The sequence below is a fragment of the Pangasianodon hypophthalmus genome, chromosome 8 (genome assembly GCF_027358585.1).
Source record: "Pangasianodon hypophthalmus isolate fPanHyp1 chromosome 8, fPanHyp1.pri, whole genome shotgun sequence".
In the NCBI taxonomy this organism is placed as follows: domain Eukaryota; kingdom Metazoa; phylum Chordata; class Actinopteri; order Siluriformes; family Pangasiidae; genus Pangasianodon; species Pangasianodon hypophthalmus.
Genome location: NC_069717.1, coordinates 25,334,437 through 25,347,815, shown reverse-complemented (window position 1 = coordinate 25,347,815; position 13,379 = coordinate 25,334,437). Strand labels below are relative to the sequence as shown.

The 13,379-nt window shown below is 37.9% G+C and overlaps 1 protein-coding gene and 1 long non-coding RNA gene across 2 annotated transcripts; one reads left to right on the top strand and one right to left on the bottom strand.

Moving 5' to 3' along the window:
• Positions 1–1,491: 1,491 nt before the first annotated feature.
• On the top strand, positions 1,492–8,129 carry ido1 (indoleamine 2,3-dioxygenase 1). The gene is made up of 10 exons (XM_026925357.3): positions 1,492–1,713; positions 2,427–2,522; positions 3,038–3,157; positions 4,263–4,381; positions 4,644–4,658; positions 4,926–5,025; positions 5,131–5,248; positions 5,352–5,403; positions 6,713–6,861; positions 7,622–8,129. Exons 1-10 carry the CDS (start codon positions 1,507–1,509, stop codon positions 8,017–8,019), a joined length of 1,374 nt encoding a protein of 457 aa, XP_026781158.3. The 5' UTR covers positions 1,492–1,506; the 3' UTR covers positions 8,020–8,129.
• Positions 7,825–13,158, bottom strand: LOC117597843 (uncharacterized). The gene is made up of 3 exons (XR_004578605.2): positions 10,224–13,158; positions 9,635–9,744; positions 7,825–7,957 (listed from the first exon to the last, which is right to left on the bottom strand). It is a non-coding gene; the product is annotated as an uncharacterized LOC117597843 (long non-coding RNA).
• Positions 13,159–13,379: the final 221 nt, after the last annotated feature.

The window sequence follows — 13,379 nt, the reverse complement described above, 5'->3', positions numbered from 1 at the left end:
AAAATGTAAGCCTATTGTGTGTCCTCAAGAGTTTTAAACCAAACATTTGGGAATGTTTGTCCTTCCGTGTCCTCCAGTCCGCCATGACAAGGACTACCATTTGGGTTGTTGTTGATTTATACAAGTTTTCATTCAGAAATAAGTGAAATCCATCATTTTATCAACTCATTCTGCACAACAGAAATATGCACAAGACCAATTAGGACAATTATGATTTAACATGGCAAAATCAGCCTCTTACACATACTCACTCTACATTAAATTATGTACTCTATTAGATAATACTAGTTTTAATCATCAGCTAGGTTTTGTTTTATATAAGTTGCAGTTTTAAAGTATGACAGAACCGCAACCTACTTTTCAATTTCAGGGATGTATATGCCCTTTAGCAGTCCATAATTCTCAATTATCTGTTTGAAAAGCTAAAGGAAATTAAGGAAAAAGGAAGCATGAGATCACCTGAAGTCTATTAAAATACAATTCCTGTAAAAAGTAAGTTCATATTGAACATGGTCTTGTTTATTCCACGTGTTTAAATGTATATAGATTAGTGCATTACAAGATCTCTATGTGCTTCAAAGTAGTTATAATATATAAATTTTGGACAGATTTTGTGCACAGATTTTGTGGTGCAGCTATGGGCGTAAAGATTTGGAGGTTTTTAAGGTCACGGCCATGCAGTCTTGTTAGACCAGCTCATTTTGCGGTAGGGGGGATAGTTTGTATGAACAGTGGTACTAAGGAGCTTAGACTCTGGGACACAGCTGTTCTGTCTGGTCCAAATCAGCATTGCAAAAGACTGCTATGGAGTTTGAATAGATGGTACTCATGAGCAGAATTTTAAATTTCTAAATAAGAAATGGGACATGCTTGGGCTTCCACCTGCTCAAATGAGGACAACAGGATCATGAACACTTCACTTACGTGTTTTTAGTTTTAGAGTCCAAAGTCAAAATGCCTTAGCTGTGATTAAAGGGCTGTTAATTTATAATCAGAGCTTACTGAAATGTGTCTAATAAGTAAACTCTTGGGTTATAATTATGTAGCTGCAAGTTTTCACATGTTTCTCCAAAGATGTGTCATACATTCACTTATTCACATTCATGATAATGATATTCATTCATGTTGGGCAATGTAATGTTATAAAGACTGCAAATATATTGCTCCATTATCTTGCACTGCTTATTTGATGCAGTGTTAGAAAGCAAATCCCACTGCATGTTGGCCTAAATGTTTCTTTCTCATTATACTTAAAAAATTAACTTAAAAAAACTAATTTTTTTACCTGCCTTTAGAATTTCTGTTAAAATACACCTGGGGTAGAGTTTCCATACACAAAATCAAGCCAGTGAATGAAAGGTCCTAGGAGTACATCCAGAGGTTATGCACATAAAAATGCATGAACCTACTAGGCACTATGCTTTTTTTTGTTAATTATTTCATAAAAGCCTTGAAAAGGGGTCGATGACCTGGGAAAGGTCTACGTCCAAACCCTGTTATGAGAGAATGACGGTGTTATGCAAAGCCTACAGCCTAAAGCAGACAGAGAACAGAGAAAGAGAGAGCGAAGGAAAGAATCGAAAAGTCAAATTTGCTCATCCAGGTGGACTTAATATGGGAAGTAAAGCTGCAAATTTAGATTCAGAGAAATCCCTGTCTCTAAAACAATATCATATATCTGAAGAATATGGCTTTGTTCTACCTGATCCTCTGGTATGTACATGTCATTTAATACAGTTTTGAGGCATACATATGCAAAATAAATGTGTACAGTGATATTTAATGGTAAGCTACTGCTTAAAGATGAGTATTTACTAGGTGCACTGAGGGATGAATCAAATTTAAAGCGATACTGGTACAGACAAAGCTTTCCACTGTTACAGTTATTTTCTGCCTTCTTTATTAAGCATATTGCTTATGTAATAAATGGTACATAAAATTATACTATGTATTGTATGTTTTTAATGTATTAATGTAATATGTCTCATATAGAACATCTATAAAGAAATTAGAAAGACATTTAGTAGATATCCTTTGGCCACTAAACCCCAATTCCACCAACCATAAACCACTTGGGGTCATGCTGTAATAGGAAAATAATTAATAATGTGATAAAGACAGACACAAAGTGGAGTTTTGTTGATTATTTTCCTATAACAGCATGTGTTCCAAAGTGTTTTATTCCTCTTATTTGCCAATTGCCAAGAAAATACTTTTAAAACTAATATATTTTGATGACAATTCCTTATGGAAGTCTCAAGAGCTCAGGGAAGATTTCTTACCATCTGAGGAGCCAGTATATGAAGGAATTTCATATAAATGCAGATTTATGATCATCTTCAGCTGTCTTTTGGGGCATCCAACATTCAAATCTGTCTTTAGTTGGCAAATTTGACAATAAGCTGAATTTCTCTGGTCTCCATAAGGCTGAGCTGCCGCTGTACTTCCAGCCCTGGATGGAGATCGCTGGATGTGTCAGTGAGCTCATCTCTTCTCATTCCCTTCGCTCGACTGTTCATAAGGTACAGTAGAGTGTGATCTGAATGCACATACTATCACCACATACAACATTACCTACAACCTGGTAATATTCCTTGGGCAGCCCCACTTTCCTCACATCCCATAACTGAGTGGTATAAATATGGGGTGTAAACTGGGTATAATAACACTAATTCAATGCTGAGTACTTCTATGATTAATATCTGCATATCTGCATCATTCCTTAAGAGCTTAACAAATGCTTTAAAAATAATTCACCATTCCTAAAACACTTTGTCCTTTTTCAGTTGGTTTGCTTATTGGTGTAGTTAACGAGTAATGTGAAAATAACAAATCCTGAATGACGCATGTTATCTGCTAGAAATTAATGAAAAATTGATCAACAAACTAATGGTAATATATTCTAATGCCTCATAAATTATTTATTGTGACCTTTTTGTTTCCATTTTCTGAATCCAGTTGATATTAAGTGCTAGTATTCTGGCAGTAACGAAAATGAAAACTGTAGTTTTAATTAAAATCGTTGTTTAAACCCCAGATGCCTCTGTTGAAGACTGACATGCTGCATAGCCATCGTGAGCTGCGCCTGGCTCATCTTGCCCTGAGCATCATCACTATGGGTTACGTATGGCAGGAAGGGGAGAAAGATAAAGTTAAGGTACTGCAGTGGAATAAACGTGGTTCCTGGTATTCAAGTATGTGCATAGTACTTCCGGTGGTGGAAAGAGTACATAACACATTTACTTCACTGCTGAGATAGCAATAATTCACTGAGTGAAAGTAAAAATAGTCAAGAAAATTACTCATCATATAAATATATGTGTAAATAAGTCATCTGGTGAAAAACCGTTTGAGTAATTACTTTAGAAATTCCATTTCCATATGTATACAATGGACACAGTTATTCCAAAAATGTTCTTATTTTCTTACTATTCTGTTCTTTTGTTAAGTAACCAAGTGAGCTATGCTGAATTACCACCACATGCTGTTGGAATTTCAGAGCTTGCTAAGTTATTAGCTAGCTCATATTAATTCCTACATGTTTCTAGCTACAAAGATAGCTATCCAGCAAAGATGTCCCTTACACATGATCCTGTAGCAGCACTTAGATATATTTAACACCACAGGAAATCGCTACTGAGCATCTGAGTGCTTTCATACTGTTAATCAACAAAAGATCTGGCTAGCTAGTCTAGCTAACTCAGCTAGCTAATGGCTTAACTGGACATGTTTCCACAGGTTGAACAATTTGCAGATCATTTTCACACTGTTATGTTTGAAGCACATAAAACTGAAAATAGCTGATAAATTGGGCCAGGGATGCTCATCTGTCTCCACTGTCCCAGACACTGCTGCTGCTAACTAAGCATTCAGCGCCTGAAGTGTAAACTTTTGACAGATTTTCTTTTGATTAGGTATTGAAATTGAATTATTAAATTAAAATTTGCACATACTGTCTTTTAATTGGATTACAGTCATCTGGGGTTAAATGCATTATTATTATTTTTTACATGTAGCAAAGTTGAAAATTTTATTTAGTCAAGTAAAAACACTACAGTTTAATAATACTCAAAACTGTACCAATACACTGAACTGTGTTCTCAAGTACAGTAGCGAGAACACATGTAGTTCATTACTTTCCACCCTTGAGTATTTTTAATATTATCATACATCTAAAGAAAACTGCTTAGTAACCAAAACAATAAATCTGTCATATCTGAACATCCATATGTCATGTGCTTGTGTGTATGGGGGTTTGTTAGGTTCTCCCACAGAACCTAGCAGTACCATATTGGGAGGTGTCTCAGAGGTTAGGTCTCCCGCCAATCCTTACTCATGCTGATGGTGTCTTGGCCAACTGGAGGAAAAGAAAGCCAGATGGGTATGATATTTCTCTCTGACATGCTTTAATAGAACATACACTGAGCTCTAAGATATGGAAGATACAATATATTTATATCTTGAATATATAACAGTATATATTATATTATATTATATTATATTATATTATATTATATTATATTATATTATATTATATAAGATGTGTGTGTGTTTGTGCATGTTCTCTTGTATCATGCTGCTAAAATTATAACACCCTTTCTTGCTATTTTATGCACAATATGGATCCCTATTGGTGTTTCCAGTCCACTTGACATGGAGTAAGTTAAATCATTACACCTTTAAAATTCTATTTTTGTTTAAAAGAAAATGATAAAGGTGAAATTTGCAAGCCAAGGTGCCCAGTAGAGGGAGCCGTCTTATTACAACAGCACTGAAGACCAACTCTTCAGTGATAAAGAGCCACTGTCACATAGATATAACTGAATGCATGCGGAGTTTAGTTTTGTTCTCCCATAACTATAGCAGTGTATTATCAAGCTAGCAGAATGACAGCCACTAACAGTGTGTGCGTTTTGTCCTGGAAGGAATCTGGAGCTGCTATTCAGTTTTCCCGGTGGGGAAAGTGCGAGAGGTTTTTTCCTCGTCACTCTGCTGGTGGAACTGGCTGCTGTTCCTGCTCTCAAGGTCTTAGATATCCATTATAAATGAATCTCAAACTGTTTTCCAGTAAAAAAAAAGTGCTAAAGTATTCCTTTAGGTGTACACTAAAGACTTGTTTCCATAGTGCAGGCCATCCCTGAAGTGATCGGTGGTGTCTGCGATGGTGATGTGGCCATGGTGACCCGAGGTCTTGATGTTGTCAGTCGGTCTATAAAGGACATAAAGGAGGCTCTCAAACAAATGCACAGTAATGCTACAGTCCTGATGTGTCATTTTACAATTTACAATTAAACATTACAATTAAACACTTGAAACTTTAATGCTTCATTAACTTCTCTATAATATTTCAGTATATGTGGATCCTTCTGTATTCTATGGCATTATGAGGATCTTTTTATCAGGGTGAGTAACTCATACTAGAGCAATTTGTTTTATTTTATTTTGACTCTCTAATTCCTGAGCATGCCTTCCAATGACCATGAAATCAGTCCAGTCAATTAAATATCACCTTCTGGTATCCATCCAAGCTTTATTTCTTGATTTTTTAGCTGATTTTGCATCTTATTGATGAACAAGCCAATCATTTATTGACTCTATGGGGTGTGATTTGTGTTCAAATCATGTATAACTGTCAAACTAAAGTTGTCAGTCTGTTCAGTGCTGGTCTTAGAGCACTGAGAGCGAGTGCTGCAGCAGTCAATCTTTTCTCTTGTTGCTAGTTTATTAGCCTCACCTGCATTTTATTAGCTGGCTTTTAATGAAAAGGTGAAAACTGTAGCATGGCGAGTTCCAGTCTCACCGGGAAGGCCGCCAGCTTGTAAGAGATTTCAAATTTCAAACCCATTTTTTTTGGGTTTGTGGTTATGATGTAAATCTCAGCATGATTCTGAATCATCCAACAAACTTGTCTACTGGATGTGGAGACCTACACTACTTTCATTTTCTATCCATTTCACCTCCTGTCACTGTTTCATTTGCTGTATTTGTTACAAGTGAAGCAAATTTTGCATTCAAACATTTGTACTTGCAAAGTGGCTAGCTTATATTGTATATGTAGCTGAATAGCAATGGCTGATTTACAATATAATTTCTTTGCTGTTGTTTGCATTAGCTTTTTTTTTTTACTTAGCACCAACTGGCCTGAGGGCTTGCTTTTTTATTTTTAATATGTCTGTTGTAGGGTTGAACTTATATACCTCAGTTAACCACTCTTTACAAGCGTGGTGAGCAGAAAAGCAACAGCTTAACATGCTGAACCTTGAAGTACAACAGTGGAAGTAAAACCACATCGGGTTCCATTCCTGTCAGCCAAGAATAGGAATCTGTCCTTACAGTGGGCACAGACTCACTGAAACTGGACAGCTGAAGACTGGCTCTTTTTTTGGTGAGTCTGTGCCCACTGTAGCCTCAGATTCATGTTCCTAGCTGACAGGAGTGGAATCCAGTATGGTCTTCTGCTGTTGTAGCCCTTCCACCTTAAGCTTTGACATGCTGTGCGTTCTTTTGCTTTTCTGCTCACCACTGTTGTACAGAGTTGTTATTTGAGTTACCATAGCCTTCCTGTCATCTTGAACCAGTCTTGGATCATTGGATAATTCCATGAATAAGTAGGTGTACAGGTCACACTTTGTCTTGGTGTAAATGCATTTTTCTGTCCTAACTGTATCCATATTGCTGTATTTGGACACCTGCATGATGGCGCATGTTTCAGGTGGAAAGACAACCCATCGATGGCAGAGGGGCTCATGTATGAGGGTGTTCAGGCTGAACCAATGGAGTTTTCAGGAGGGAGTGCAGCTCAGAGCAGTCTGCTCCACTGCTTCGATGAGCTGCTAGGTGTCAAACATGAGGGAAAGAGTGGTGAGATAGATCATCTCCATAACATTACTCATTAGAGCCAAATAAGAACAGTGTTACAATATACATTAGTAACTGCAACATAAAAGCAGGTTCTAAATTATGAAGATGTTTGATTAATTTTCGATTAACGTTTTAATACGTTATTGTTTCTATAGTAACAACGTACGCAGGGACTTATATAGTGTACAATCCACAAACTGAATTAAAAAAAATGTGTAATTGTAGATTTGGTGAAGTTTACTGCAATGAGAGATTGATTTAGCATTATAGAAGGATTGTCCAGTGTCAGTCAGCGGTTTAAAAAAAATGTTAACTTCGCTGGAAGAATGATGTTAATGATAAGTTTTCTGTCATGGGAAATTTTCAAGGACAGATAGTTTTGTGGTTTCTTGGTAACATTACAAGCTGGATTTTATTTGAGAGAGAGCAGAGAGGCTGGTGAAGGAACGATTCCTAAACTGTAAGAGACAAAGGAACTGACTTGTTTCCTGGATGTTCCACCTTATGAAATGTAACTATAAAAGGATAAAATGACATTTTGTTCTATAATTAATAAAAATAATTGCAATTCCACTTCATGATAGTAACAGTAACTCTGCTTAGCATTGGGCCATGTCATACCACCATGTTGTTGATTATTTTCCTATAACAGCATGTTTCCATGTTTTATTCCTTACTTAGTGTAGACATGCAACAAATCTTACTCTCAGTGAAACACTCTGTCACAATGTGCATTGAAATATATAATTTGTCCACTCAGCTATCTTCCTGACCCGAATGAGAGGCTACATGCCTCCAGCTCACAGATGCTTCATCGAGAAAATCTCTTGCTCACCGTCCCTGAGGGCCTTCGTGCTAAAACAAGCCAATGAACGTCTGACGGAGGCCTTCGATCACTGTGTGGCTCAGCTGGTTTCACTGCGGAATTACCACATCAGTGTAGTGTCACGCTTCATCACCGTCCCGGCATCCCGAGCCAAACAGCTCCGTTGTGCAGGCCCAGAATCTTTAGAAGGACACAACCCTGTGTGGAAAGCACCCACAGCGCTGGAAGAAAGAGGAACCGGCGGCTCTGGGATCATGAGCTTCCTGAAGACTGTGAGAGACAGAACGAAAGATGTTTTAACCTCGCAGACAGCATTGGGAAGTGACATATGAGGCAGTGTCAGATATCATCCAGAAATATGAAGGAAAAATAGGTGACCAAAAGGTGACCTACTCTTTAAATAAAAAGTTGTTTTGATAAAAGTTTCATTAGTGAGCATTCTTGCATTGCGAAGAACATGTGAAAAGCTGAAAATATTCAATATTCTGTCAGTGACAGTGTTGTGAAGCCAGCAATAAACCAGAGACTTTATATGAGCAGGTTGGACATGACCCTGTGTTGTCCAGCTTGGGCTGTAATTTATTCAAAATTTAGCTAAAAACATCCAGAAGAAAAAGCAATAATTGAATCAGATAATTAAAGCAGGGGGGCACGGTGGCATTCAACACCAACAGCACAAGTTTCTTTACAACAATATTCTTCAGTAAGCTGCTTGTGAGAACATATTTCTACCAGGGAGGTCCCCAAATAACACAAATCCCCAAAAGTTGCTAATCAGTGATTCTGATTCTACCTTGATGAAGTTCTGACACTCTGTAGATGAATAATGCATGCAATAGAAATCTCATGGGAACTTTCACAGGACTGAAGTACATAAGGAATCAATTCTTTCTTCTGTTGCCAATAGCCTTCTTTATCTTAATAACATACGAAGCATGTCAGGCAATTTGACAGCTTCAGTAGGAGTTACTTCTAATTGTCATGCAAACTTGAAAAAAAAATCCACGTGTGCCTTTTATTCCTTTGCCAGTTTTACCCAGTAAATTGTTCTGGGTTTATAAACACGACGCACTTAATACGGGGATTAAAGATGCTCATTGGTGCATAAAACGGCATTATGGGCATGCTTTGTGTTTAAAATGCCATGGTTTCAGTCCAAACCATAATTTAAACCACTGACATTGTTTTCCATTACATGTAACCACTAATCTTTTCATTTAAACCCCATTCGAATACAAAAATATGTACCCCCCTGACTCAAATTTGACTAGAACCACGTGGCTCAATTCCTGGATGACCATTTGACCGCCGGGGGATCTCATGTTAGAAAGCTCTTGTGATGTGGACCCTTTTTAGATTTACTCAGGAAAAAAGTACCAGTAAACTGTGCTTGTTCATTTGGTGCTAATAAACAGGTAATTTGCAGTTATGTCCTACTTATAGCAGAATGCAGAACAAAACAAGACATGTGGCACAGAGGATTATTTTATAAACTTCCATGTGGAATGCATATGCCAGTATTTTGCTGGATATTTAGACTCCCTGTTCTTTGTTACTTATTAGACCTTAGATCTTATCTACAAAAAAGAATGTTTGAAATGAGTGCAAACTGATCCACAGGTGAGGCTCTGCAGTACCGTAAGTGTACGCTAGAGAGTGCTAAAGCTTGTAGCATATTAGAAGTGATAGAGAAAAAAAAGAGAGAAACAGAGACAGCAGTGATGCCCTTTGACCTGAATAACACCTTCTTCAGGACAGGCTATTGAATTAATTCAATCAGTCGTCATTACAACAATAATGTGCTTGGCAGAGATTGCTTAGTAGACAGCAGGGTGATGTATTATAGGCAGGGATCCTCACGCTACGTCCCAATGCCATCATTATGTCATCTACAAACTTAACCTTAAAACCCTTCATGCACAATTTGACCACATGTATATAATTCACCTGATGTTTGACAGGCCATGCTGTGAAATGTGATAGAAAACTGATAAATGTGACGTCCAGGGTGTGGAGCTTCCATCAGGGATGACTTTACAGTTTCCGCTGATGCACAGCTGTGAAGATTTATTTAAAAAAAAAAAAACACAAAAGAAGAGCTGGTTACACCCTTTTGGATACACTCATCATTTCCACAGCAATCTCTGGAACAGGAATAAAGCAGAATAAGCATTTGATGTGCACAGCTTGGACAATCTACTGGATATCTGTGGTATATTATAAACAGTATCCATATCTTATTGCTAGTATTATTATTGAAATTCAAATAAAGCTGTTTAAAGCTGTTTACACAAGCCATAGCCCCAGTGGTGTAGCCAGGAATTAATTTCAGGCTGAGATGAGGAATTATGCATTTTGGGTGGATGCCAGACAGTAGTAGAAGCTGTGGTGGTGTTCAGAATTTAAGATGTAATTATTTATGGCATGAGCTACCATCAATCAAGCTTGCCTTGTTAATGGGTGACAGAAAGAAAATACCATTATGACAGTTCCACTGAAAATGATCAAAGTAGCATGCTAGTAAAAAAAATTATACCTAAATTCAGATCTGCTTTTTCTTCCTTCTTCTGTACTTCATCAGCTGTCACCTTGTGTAGCTCGCTGGTTAGTATCTTTCAAACACAAGCTACATGCTCAGCCGTTAGGGCGCTGGATTACATATCGGAAGATTGTGAGTTTGATTCCTTCTTCTGCCAAGCTGCTACTTGAGAAAGATGCTTAACCCTCATCTGCTTAGCCAAAACACAGATAAAACCATCTGCCAAATGAATTAAAGTAAATATAATGGGAACAAAATTATAATCCTGATTGGTTAACCCTATCTCTTACCAAGCCACCTAGTAGCCAATAAAATGTGACTAAAGAAACTCAGGAATGTGTTAGTTTGTTGTCTGGAGTTGTCCAATATGGAGAAATCATAATGATGACTTCTTTCACCTTTTATGAACATCATTATAGTTCAGAAAACAATATTCTTTGAAACACATATAACCAACTGCACTGTATGTTTGTTAAGGATAAGTATTTGGAACTGTCAAAATATTTCAATGGGTGTAAAATGGGAGTTTTAGCCAAACTTCCATCTTAGCCATCAAGTACACTACACCGATACAGCGCAACATCCTGCTTTAGATACAAGGCCTGTGTGGAGAAGGAAAAGGGAATTGCCCTCAGGGAGCTGTTTCTCAGCAGTGCTTATCTGTAATCAGAATAGCCCTGTGTTGAACTCATACACACGCTTATCCACATTGCATACACACTCTCACACTCTGGCCCAGTGCCCTGTGGTACGCTATCTAATGTATGTATGAGAGAGATTATGAAGATGTAAAATAATTATTAAAATGAGACCTTGTTCTCCAACTCTGTTCCTCCTTCCCACATCTTCTCATGTTATTGGATATTAATTATAAAACACCTTGCAGGCAAGCCAGTGCCCAAGGCTATATGGAAAGCGCAGAGATAGGGACTTCTGCAGGGACTCATGGCTTACACACACACACACACAGCAGATTCTCTGCTGGAAGTCTGGTGCAATAACAACTATCAGATACGATGGAGTGCTGATCTCATATGGAAATTAATTTTGGCAAATCTTCCTACCCTCGCACACACGCTGCCTACTGACAGAGCATACAAAGGCTGAAATGATTAAATGGTTGTGAGTTCAAATCCCAAGCTTTCCTGAGAGCTACTCTCTCTAGGCCCTTGATTCCTTTCTATATGTACAGATTGGATTATGACTCACCTGCAAGTCACCTCGGATAAAAGCATCTGCCAAATGACTAAATGTAACGATGTGGATACTGTATGTGTTTTACAAGCTGAAAGGGAGTTAAGGGTCAAAGGAAGTAGGTAGGCAAGAGACATTGAGGTAGTTCTAAGGACAAATGCTATGTTCAACTTTCATTTATCTAATTACTAACGTCCTCTCGGGCCAAAGCAAATAAAGGCCTTTCCTTATTGCCCCAGCCTAACAACCCGCTCCCAAACAGCAGCATCACTAAGGATGTGCTCATTGTGTGAAGAAAAGCCTGCAAATGTGTGAGAGGACTGGAACAGGCCCGAGAGCGGACATATGGGAACATGCACGTAGACGTACGTGTCCAAACAATACAGGACGGTGTGTTCACACACTGGGATCTGCATATGTAGTAACCCTGCCTAGTACAGTACAATCCAAAAGTTCCACCAAAGAACAATGGGTCTTATTTATCAAGTTGCCTATGAATGAGTTTATTCATAAATCTTTGGAATGGCATTTATACAAGAAATGCGGCATTCATGAAAATCTAGTTAGTTAGGAAAAAGGTTTGTATCCTACTATACCTCTTGAGTTTGTAAATTTACATGTAAGGAACAGCAACTGATCGGCTCCAAATCATAAGGGCCTTTCACACCGCAGGAACCTTTTCATAGTACCTGAACTAATTGTGGAACTACCCACTTTCTGGCGTTTTCGCACCTCCGGAACTGGGTGTGATTTTAGTACCGACTGCCTTTTTCGAGAACCAAATTAGCTCCTACTCTGGAGCAGGGTCTAACCAGCACAACTGGTACTATCCGTGACGTAAGTAGACGTTGATTGGCCAAACGCGTACGAAAACACCCTCACCTGCCACGATTTAAAACGCCGTGTAAACATACTGTAGTGTCAACTTATTTCACAAGTATGGAGAACAGCGATAGATGGACGTGAGATACAACAACAACACAGCTCCGATCACAGCGTCCTCCATCCGCTGGTTGTTTACGTTGTTCTTCTTTGTTTCCGTTGTTGAACGCCGTGCAAAATTACGTTGCTGTCGACCGGCTTACGTCACTTCCTAGTGCCCACTGTCGGTGCGAATGCAACCCTTTAAACGGTACTGGGAAATAGTTCGCAAAATCGCCCAGTACTTTAGTACTGTAAATTTAGTTCTGGAACTAAAGCGATGCGAAAGGCCCTATATATGTGACAAAGCGCCACTGCAATTTTATATACATATTACATTACATACATTATACATTATATTTAAATCACTTATTTCTTTCAATTGCACACACAAATTTAATGAAACTCTGACATAAAATTTTATTACAAAACAAAATTATAAAGACAAATAAGACTACTTATTCAATTAGGACATTAGAAATGATCCCTCATAAAAGGAGGAAAAGTTACTTTGTGGCTGTTTAATTCATCTTCAGCTCTCTGTGAGCTTTGCCTTTTATGGAGTTTTGTGGGCGTCATTAAAAGTAAATCAGCTGTGTTGTGAACGTGATGGGTAATTTTTTATGGATTGCAATTTACCCATACGCACATGAGTGTGAAGAAAATCAGTGTTACCGAAATGTATGTAAAGCTGGCTGGAATTTTTTTATACAGTTTGGTGTACAAAAATATTTACACACAACATAACTAAAAGATTGATACATGAGACCCAATGTTTTTTTTTTTTTTTTGAAAAACTACTACAATTGGACAACTTATATTTATCTAACAAGACTACAGCATTATTTGTTAACGTGCACAAAACGAGAATTTTTTCAATACCAGGTGCTAGTCATTAAAGCATGACCTAGTCACATGGACATGTTAGTGTTTGAATGAAATATTAAACCCATACACTGGAAAGAATGAACAGTGTGTGTGTGTGTGTGTCTGTGTCTGTGTGCAAACAGGATATTGAGACACATTTCAATTTCATAC